The 10,585-nt window shown below is 46.4% G+C and overlaps 1 protein-coding gene across 1 annotated transcript; it reads right to left on the reverse strand.

The window, feature by feature from the left end:
- Positions 1 to 1,731: 1,731 nt before the first annotated feature.
- NOG (noggin) lies at positions 1,732 to 2,602 on the reverse strand. Its single transcript, XM_073310869.1, has one exon. It carries the CDS (start codon positions 2,600 to 2,602, stop codon positions 1,931 to 1,933), a length of 672 nt encoding a protein of 223 aa, XP_073166970.1. The 3' UTR covers positions 1,732 to 1,930.
- Between the last annotated feature and the right edge of the window lie 7,983 nt (positions 2,603 to 10,585).

Raw genomic sequence — 10,585 nt, forward strand, 5'->3', positions numbered from 1 at the left:
ATTGAGCAAGAAGGAACATATCTCGTCTCAAGTACCCCAGCGCGTCTTTCCTTCTTAAAAAAGAAAAGGAGGACTTGTGGCACTTTGGAGACTAACAACTTCTTTAGACATTACTGAAGATGGCCAATTCTTATCGGTAACGAGAGAGCCCCTAACGCAAACAGAATCGCAGAGGCTGGAAGGGAGACAGGCAGATCACTTTAGAATCAAGAAGCTGGGGGGTGAGGGGGGGGGGGGGGAACGGGGCAATGTGCGGTACTGATCTGAAAACTTTCCAACACGTGCATTTTCAGGACCATTCAAATAAAACACGTCTGGAGGCTCAAGTTACAATCCAAGGCGCGCACCACGGGAAATGATCAAAGCATGTTAATGTCACAGTACCTGGGAGGTAGCTACCGGGAGAGAACACAACCGAAGAAACACCTCCTCTTGTCAGTGGGATCCCCATAGAAATGCAAAAATAAAAAGTTACCCCCGCCCCCCTCCCTCCATACGCTAGCATCATGACTGGTATTTCCTTCAGCGGTCTGTCATGTAACATAAGCCCTCATTCATATCCCATCAGCCCAGCGTTTCTTCTGGAGCAGCAAAGATAGGGTGACGGCCAATACACGCCTTTTGGGTTAAATTTGGGCAGCAAAAGTCAGCCACAAGTGAAGCCCATTTCCAAGCAATGGCCATGCCCAGGGGAGGGGAGGGAGGGGGGAATCTTTCGATCCCCAGCTGTTGGAAATGGTCACCTGCACAGCCAGGAGGAGGCAGCCTGGGGCTCCAGCGCCCGAAGGGTTAATGCGGTTGATCGGTGGGAGCGTTTCCCCTTCGGGAAAAGGAATCCGGCGCCCAACGTGGCTGCTGGGCGCAGAACCCCCCAGCCCCCGGCCGCAGTTCCAGCCGCCTCCCACCGCAACGGCAGGTGTGAAAGACACGTGGCCCGCGGTAAATGAAATGTCAAGCGGCTAAAGCAAACGTCTGCCACGGAGCGTCTGCCCTTCTGCAGGGAGCACGCCCCGGGGTGTGGGCCGGAGGCAATGGGGGAGAGCGGACACGGTCTATAAACAAGCGGCGCTGTCGGAGTCGGGCGAGCAAGGGACCCCGGCACCCAGGCGAAGTGAGCAGCTAAGTCGCACGTGCAAAGTCAGATCCCGCAGCATCTGGGTCGGTTAGGTCTCTGATGACACTCACAGTCGTGAGCAGGGACGGGGACCCCTCCCCTTACCACAGAGAACCGGCCTGCTCGGCATACACAATCCATCAACCAGCTATACCAAGAAAGAGGGAATCCAGCCTGGATTCCGCATCCAAACCAAAAACCAAACAAAATCGAGCCGGCTCGTGTTTTAGTGGTTGACTTTAATTCTGCGCTGCACTTTTACTACAGGGATATAAAGAATAAATAGCAGATACTCTTCACTGACATAGGCTTAAGTCATCCACATTTGTCCTCTCTATTTACAATAACGTTGTGCTCTAGGCGTTTATTCATTTTTAAACTCTGAAGTCCATTAAACACACACACACACTTTCCGAAGAATGGAAAACAGCTTTAAAACGTCGTCTCATCAAAAGTTTGGTTTGTTTTTTAATCCTTTTATTAAAAAAAAAGGCGGGGGGGGGGGCTTCGCCCAAAGCGAAGCGATCTCGCTCGGTGCCTGGCATATAAATACAAGAAATAAAAAGGTACATTAGCAACGACCAGGATAATAGTCTTAAAAATACAGTAGGCGCGGATTATTTCACGTATAATACTGACCTTTTAATAGTAAATTAAAACGGTGCCATATATACACACACATAGACATTCTCCTACACGTTACAGTGCATTACAACGTTAACCAGAAAGCAATTGTCTTTTTTAACGGAGGGATGGGGCAGCCAAGTCCACCCTGGGCGTCCGGCTTCGGGGGGCGGGAGGACTTAAGTGCACGTCCTAGCAGGAGCATTTGCACTCCGAAATGATGGGGTACTGAATGGGTATCCACGTGCACCTCTGCCCCCCCCGGCGCTGGCACCTCCATCTCAGGATCGTTAAATGCACCGACTTGGCAGGCTTGCAAACCATGCCTTCTGGGACCGAACAAGACCTTTTACTGTAGCAGCTGCCCACTTTGACATAGCGGGGCCAAAAGCGGCTGCCAAGATCGGTCCACGTGTATAGGACTGGGCAGAAGCTCTGGGACCAGAGCCACATCTGCAGCTTCCTGCGCAGCTTTTTGCTCAGCCTGTGCTTTTTGCCCGGCTGCAGCCCCTCGTAAAACTCCAGCCCTTTGATGTCGCTGGGCATCGCCCCCGAGGGTCTCTGCCGGAGCAGCAAGTCCAGCTCGCCCAGATCGTCCACCCCCAGCCGGTCCTCGGGCACGGAGACAGCCATAAAGTTAGGGTCGAAGTGCCCGCCCATGAGGCTCCGCAGCAAGGTCTCGTTAAGATCCTTCTCCTTGGGGTCAAAGATAGGGTCCGGGTGCTCGATTAGATCCACCAAGGGCAAGTTGTCGCTGGGCGCCGGGCGGATGTGCAGATAATGCTGGCTAGCGCCCTGCTCTATCCGGAGACCCAGCAGAACCACCCAGGCGTAAATAGTCACAAGGCACTGGGAATGATCCATCCTCGGGGAGATCGGCGAGGGAGGGGGGGCCAGGGCGGGAGGGGGGCTGGCTTCACCAGGCACCAGGGGAAGAAGGTGCAAGCAAATGCATCAGAAAAACAAAAACAAAAAAAACCGTGTACGGGGCTTTATCCAAGCAGTTTGTCTTTCGGGGGAATCCGCCCCCGCCGCCCCCAAAGGCTGCGCCCCAAGGAGCCAGGAGCAAAGCCCCCTTCCTTCTGCAACTCCTCTCTCCAGCGAATTCTCCTCCTGGAAGAGCCTTTGCGAAATTCTCCTGCTGCTTTTCCTTCCTAGGGAGGCAGAGCGCCGCTTTTCGGGGGGCAAATGCTCCTTCCCGCTGCTGCTCCCCCTTCCCAGAGCGTGCGCGCGGGAGAAGGGTTGGGGTGGTCTTCTGGTGTGTGTGCAAATTCGTCCCCCCAGTTCCTTCCCGTAGGCTCCCCGCTGCAGCTTGCAAAGCAGCCTGCTCCTCCTCAGCAGCAGCCGCCACGCTCGTTGGCACCAGTTTGTCTGCTTTGCAAGGATCCAAAGCCTTTAAATTTCCTGCACTTTCAGCTCCATCACCATGGAAACCACCGACTCTCTCTCCTGACCCACCCCACCCCCCCCTTAAAAAAACCACACACAACCCCCACCCCCCAACCCCGCAAAAGTCCAGACGAGCTTTGCTCTCCCCTCGCTACACCCCACCAGCCACCCACTGGTGGGGAATGCTGCGAGCACGGTCCACCGCTGTCTCTGCCCCCCCCCCAGCTGCTGCTCACATGCGTCCTGCTGCGGGCGGCTTTGGAGATGCTCCTGTCCGAGGTGGGGATGGATCTCGCCCCCTCTCCCCTCCCCGCGGCTATACAGGGTAAGCAGCAACTCCAGGCACAAGTGAGGGGTCTTTTATGGAAGCCTCCCCTGGGGCTGGGGGCTGCAGGGTGGCGAGCAGAGGAAGGACGGGGTGGGAGTGTAGACGGTGCCTTTATAGCTCGCCCCCCGGGTAAGGGCGCAGCAGCGGAGCGCTGCAGCTCCCCGGGAGTCCCTTCATGTGCACGGTGCTTCTCTCTCTCTCTCTATTCCCCCCCCTCCAAAGCTACCTGGCTGCTGGGGGTTTATTTGCCCGGCTCCACACATGGGCCTGTGATGTAATTCCTATTAAGCACTCACTCATGCTGGCTTCCAGCCCGACAGGGACTCTGCAGACACCTCCTCTCCCTAAGTGCAGGAGCTAAGTCGCCTGGCTCCTGCTTGCTAATTAACCGGGAGGAGCGAGCCCTCTGCTGGTGGCAAGGAGCGCTTGTGTCTCTGGGCAGAAGGCTAGACCCACCCTGGAGAGCGTGTGTGTGTGAGAGAGAAGGGGGGCCTTGAGAGCTCTTGATAAAGCACTATCCGCCTGAGCACAAAATCACTATAGTTTTAGATCCTTATCTTTCCATTATCCCCTTCTTTGTAACCCTCCAAACGTGATCTGGCTTTAAATGAGTTCAAACCCCTTTTTGAATAAGCCTCATTTTGCCTTTTTTTGTAAATATAAATAGGGGGAAAGAAAAAAAAAAAAAGGCCAGTAGAAACTAATGGGGATGAAATCCTTGGTTTCTGTGGAGGGTGCTGTTAAAACCGTTAGAGCTTAATCGAGGAGGAGATCCTCCTTTAAAAAAAACCCAGCATACAGGATTCCACATCAGAGTTATAATTCTTTATTAAAGTGATTTGGGGGATTTTTAAAATAGCTCATAGAAAGGTTAGGACTTTTCCATGGGGGGACAGACAGACGGGGACTGATAGTTATAGATCTTGTCAGTCCATTAGAAGATAGAGACAGGCTGAATAGTGATCAGTGACACATCAGGATGTTATAAAGGTGAATGGCATTGTCTTCTATTAAGATTTGGAGGAAAATTTCTAAAGCTGCCTAACTGAATTAGGAGCCAAAGTTCCATTTTCAGAAGTGGTTTAAGCACTTCGGAGCCTACATCTCTTGGCATTTTGGCTCCTGAAGTATCTAAGTCACTTCTGAAAATGGAACTTACGTACTTCGCAAAATGTTACTCTCTGACTTTAGACTCTTGTGAAAGCATGCAGTATACAAGGGACTATTATCTATATACCAAACTGTGATTTTTTTCTAAAAAGTAACTATTTCTTTTTTTTTAAAGTGAAACAACCATTTTATAAACCCTACACCACATTCTAAGATGTGCTCACTGAATACCAGATATGCCCACATCTGGTTCTTTGAACCACTCAATTTATACACTCACACAACCAAGATGTAGGTTATAAGGTATTCCACCAGAACTGTTAAGAGGAATGGGGGATACAATACACCCCAAAAGTTAAAGTGTGAGGGAGATTCAGCAAAACACTTAACATTTAACTTTAGGCACCTGTTTAAATCTCACGGATTTAAGCATATGCTTAAGTGCTTTGCTCATTGAAGCCTTAATTTCATCCAACAGGTAAGATGTTGCTGACAGCCCCTCAGATTATTAAACTGAAATAGTTTTAAACATTTGAATTACTTTTCACCATTGATGCTGTTAGCTTTTTGCACCAGCTTCTGCCAACTGGTCGGCATTGCTTTTGTGTAGAGATAGGTCTGACTGAAAATGCTACAGCTGAACACCAGTGAACTTTAGGGTAAGGATGTTATCAAATCCAGATGCAGATCTGACTTGTGCTTTATTTCTAAGTTGAAATGAAAAATATGGATCAGAACAGCCTAAGTTACGTAACATGACTCCTATTACCACAGTATCTGCGTACTTCACAACACCCCCAGGAGGCAGAGAAGTACTATTATCCTCAGAGAGGAAGAAAGACCAGAAAGGCTAACTGACTTGCCCAAGGTCACAAGAACTTGAACCCCATGTCTCCCCAGTTCGAGGTTAGTGCACTAACCAGTGGACCATCCTTTTGGTTTTGTTTATTGAGGGGTGGGGGTTTCAAAATCCTGATATGGACATCAGCTGTGTATCTCAGTCCTATCTCTACTTTCGCTACAGTCTGTTTCACTCTCTGGTTCTTAGAACTAGCACAATGATGCAATATTTGGGTTGCAAACCCTCCAGCAGCATCTTTAAAACCAGACAAAATAGCAGTTTTTTAATGTTGAAATGTTGTGAACACACTTCTATTAGTATTAGCCTTTGATACAGTTCATTTGCAGCTGGCGTGGTTTCCTACTTTTAGGGTTACCAGTAACTGACAGCGAGCCTTTAGCTCTTTCAGTTTTCCTCCATCCACTTTGAGGTAGGCCCCGATCCCGCAAAGCAATTAAGCCAGTGCTTAAGTCACATGGGACTATCCATGTGCTTAAAGTTAACCATACGCTTATACGTTTTGCTAGCTGGTGTCTTAGATTGTAGGATCCTTCAGCAGGGACTTTGTTTCTGTTGTGACTGCTTGGAATATTCTGTAAAATAAACATAATTCTAATAATCAATATTAAAGAGAGGGTGAAATTCAAGCTGGAGCTAAACTGTAGAGAGGATCTTACTGTCATACGTGCTCCCACCATTGCTATTTAAGTGTGTGTCACATTTCAATTAGATAGCTTCTTTTCCTGGAAGTTTAGATCTCTTCCTTTACCCAGCCCCTGGGAAAAAAAAATATTGCTCATTGCTGGAACTTGGCATGCCAAATCTCAGCTCTCAGCAATTGCCCACATACAAAAGTTAGCTACCACTACAGCTGTGTCAATCTTTTATAAAACTCACAGTGAAACCCAGGGGGTCTGAACCGAACATGAACCCAAGACTGAATTTTGCTGAATCCCATGTGAACCGAAAGGGCCAAGATTCGCACAGTTCTAACCACTGCACACAGGCACAAGCTACTTGTAAAAGAAGTCTCATAAGGATACTGGGCCAGATCCACAGCTGGCATAAATCAACATCGACTTTGATGGAACTATGCCAGTTTACACCAACCTGAGGTTATGCCTCTGTCTCTTAAATAGAGTCCCTGACTTGTTGCAAATTAGGTCCAATCCTGCATCCTACAAATTACCCACTGTAGCAGTAGCAATTAACCCCATAGATGCTCTGAGCTGGGCAGCGCTTGCTCGTCCTTCACACCCTCAATACTTTCACTTTTCATGCAATTCAGGCAGAAAGAGGCAGAAGGTATGTGTCTGGACTCACCCCCACTGTGCCTGCATGCAGAAAGGCTTAGCAGAAGCTGATTGGTGAGTCTGATGTCACTTTACCCACGGACAAAGTGATTGCTTTAAGCAGTTCCCATACTTCTGATGGTGGTCTGAAGTCAAAGCTATACATTTACCTACATAAAGAGAACTATCCATCTATCTAGCTAGCTAGCTACAGAGTCAGTAACCCGGTCTAGCTGATTTAAGTTTATGGTTTTTCATATAGTTCAGTATTGTGCCTTTTTTTCCTTTTTGGTTTTAGCAAATACAATGAGTGTTGCATGTGATCCATGTAACTTTTGTATCCGTCTACCTATCCATGTCCAACACCATCCATAACTAATTGCCAGGCACACTTTTAATATATTATTTGCAATTATGCAAGCTCACATTAACTTGACATAATCAATGCTGTTGATCCATCAACATATACTTGAGTCAACAATTCTACGTATGTATCGCCCTTGTCCGTGTGTACTCCTATATAGATCAGCTATTTCATAACTGCTAGAGCTCTTGAAGAGGCACAATTCATAGGTTTCAGAGTAACAGCCATGTTAGTCTATATTCGCAAAAAGAAAAGGAGTACTAGTGGCACCTTAGAGACTAACCAATTTATTTGAGCATGAGCTTTCGTGAGCTCATGCTCAAATAAATTGGTTAGTCTCTAAGGTGCCACAAGTACTCCTTTTCTTTTTACAATTCATAGGAGCATATTGTAACACTTTCAGTTCTGTGCAAAGGATTTCTATGAAGTCTCAGACATTAGGCCATACCTTCACCCATTGAAGTCAATGGCAAAACTCCCTACATGCTTATGACAAGTCTCTTCTGTTGCCTCAATCTCCGTGGAGGAAAATGTACGGGGCCATAAGTCAATATATATATTTTGTATTCATTTTTAAAATCACCAGGGTTTAAGAACAAGGAAACTAACAAAAATACAAGGCTAAAAGGGCTCTGAAGTTTTGATGAGAAAAGCGACTGAGAGTTACATTCCGATGATCCATATTGATTCTCTCACAGGGAGCTCAGTGTTGAGTTGACTCAGAAAAAAATGTTTGTTTTCTCACACACAAACTAATGGCAAGTGCCGTGTGCTCAACTTGGGGTCTGAAAACAAAGCCGTGTTCTGCAGTGTAGTTAAGATTCTTGACTCATAATTTAGGTCCCGATCCTGCAGCCACTCAAACACACGTTTTGTTTTACTCATGTGAGTAAAAATTTACACATGTTATACAGTGTTTGCAGGGTTTGGGCTGTAACAGAGGGATCTGGTTTTTATGGCAAATGGGCAGACAGCTGAGTTCTGGGAGGGAGCCCTGTTGAGAACAGGTTAAGGGATCAGATGATTGCCTGATGAGTATCTGATTCCTATAAAGGCAGAAAGAGTTCAGTTGAGGGAGAAGAGCTACAAGCTGGCTCTTGTGGCAGGCCCTGAAGCAGGGGACTCCTAGGCAGATGACCTCTAGGGGATATGATCTAGACTGCAATGCAGGCCCAGGGTTTGAACTCAGGCTCAAGCCTATCCCTCCTTCTGTCTATATACAAATCATGCTAACCCAGGACCCCATGGGTGGAGGGTCCAAGCCTAAGTCAAGCTGGGACTGAGGGTTCAAGCCCTATTGCTTTGCAGTGTATGCAGCTCCACTGGATTCGTGCTCTGGGAATCTGCCAAAAGTATCCCACAGGCTGACTTTTGTCCTCGGCACAGTCAAGTTTGGTGGTCAGTCAAGTTTTCCCACCCTGCTCCAGAAACAAAGGGCTAGAGAGGCCACATTTTGGGAGGGTATTAGGAAGCCCGGGATGTGGGTGGTTGGACTTGGGCCCGCATAATGCAGCGTAGCCCGGGGTTCAACAGTTCCGAACCTGTCATTACAAATGAGTGTAGACACTCAAGCCCTAGGTTAACAAACCCAGGGTCTGCTAACTCAACTTCTGCTAACCCTGGGCTTGCATTATCATGTAGACATACTTAGGAGGACTGAAGAAGAGCTGCCAGCGGTTGGGAAACTCCAGCAAGGAAGCCCCTGGACAGGAACAGTTAGCTATTGGATTTATGTTGAGCTGCTTTATTTTGGGGTTTGTTGAAGATTGTTGGTGAAGCCAATACATGAAACTCAAGCAAAAGGGCCTGATCCAGACTTGGGGCATAGTGCCAATCCTCCCTGGGATGGGAAGACAGGCCAAAAGCCAACGGGGGGGTTTAGCTGGCAGTTCTGTTGGCAATGATGCATGAGGCAGAGGAGAACACAACTCCAGCCACTACAGCTTTATTGGCTCTGGAGTGCTGAGAGTAGTAAAACTGTGTTTTTTCGGTAAAAACAAAAACAAATACAACTTTCAAGACACACAGGGCGCCAATGGGAGGAGTATTAAGGTGCCATTTCTTTGTGGTCACATATCGGATCACGAAGCATTTACAACATGCACCACTCTGAATGTCTGAGGCATTGCACAGGAAATATATTACTCAAGGACCTGACTTAAACCTACAAAATCAAAGACATTCAGATTTAATGCAACACTGTGAGCCATATCTTCCCATTTGTTTTTTAAGCCACAATGCCCATTAAACCTATTTCCTTGTGCCAGTTTGGTAATATATACAGGACTCAATCTAATGTTCACTGAAATTTATTTAAACATGGCTTCTGTTCCCTTTATGACTTGCTAATTTATTATTAAATCTATTCGCTAATTATATGGTGACTGTATGTTACTATATGTATGTAAATAGTGACAACACAATCCACAGCTCTGGGCATTGCAGGGCACCCAGTAATCCCCGAGTACTATGCTTGGCTCTCCTTCTAATGCCTTGTGTGTCTTTGAACAATTCACTTTGCCTATGTGCCTCAGTTTCCCTATTTGGAAAATGGAAATAATACCTATCGATTTCACAGAGATGTTGCAAAGTGTAATTAGATGATGCCTGTTAAGTGCTTTCAAGACAAAAAGTGTAGTAAATATTATTCCTGGGTCTTATACAGTCCAAAGGTGTAACAATTAAAATAATTGTAATTATTTATATTTTTAGGTCCAGATCTGCAGCCCATTAAAATCTCCCATTCAGATAGCCTTTGAGACCGTCACAATTATTAGTGGAGTTTGTCCTCCTAATACCTAACACAATAGAGGGGAGTTATCCCTGTTTTACAGATAAGGAATTAAGGCAAAGGGTAGATTAAATGACTTTCCCAAGGTCATACAGGGAATCTGGGGTAGAGGAAGGAATTGAACCCAAACTGTGTGAGTGTCTATTCAATGTGCTATCACCAATACCATCCTTCCTAACCCTGGATTCAGTTTACAGGAAGCTCCTCCAATTTTCATGGTCAGTCCTTTAGGCTGAGCTTAACTGAAAATATTTATTTTGCACTTTGAAAGATAGTGTGACTTCCTCAAAGTGCAGGAGCCCATGTGTTTTCTAGATTCAGACAGAGTTCTAGAAGATGGTATTGTCCATGTATGGGCTAGTAGGTGATCAGCTGGTATGAAAGAAAACAATCACCAATGTCCTACTTCGGAAAGAAAACAATATTTGAGAGAGAAAAGTTCTACCTTAGAATCCCAAGAGAAGATGGATAGTTTGGGCAGAGGATATGTATCTACAGTGATAAATGGTATATAAATAATAGCTTTTGTAGTTAAGCTCTGAAATGAATGTTTTATAGTTGAGTAAATCCTCAGATGACTGATGCATTAAAGCAATGAAAATACAAAACAAGGGAGAGACCAAAATCTAAAATATAAGTGACTGCTCAGGCCCCTCTAACAATTCTTAGATTTAATGGTTATAGAGGAAATCTTGCCAACTCACACATGTTGCCTTGCAAAAAAACACTATA

Source organism: Lepidochelys kempii, chromosome 14, assembly GCF_965140265.1.
Source record: "Lepidochelys kempii isolate rLepKem1 chromosome 14, rLepKem1.hap2, whole genome shotgun sequence".
In the NCBI taxonomy this organism is placed as follows: Eukaryota; Metazoa; Chordata; order Testudines; family Cheloniidae; genus Lepidochelys; species Lepidochelys kempii.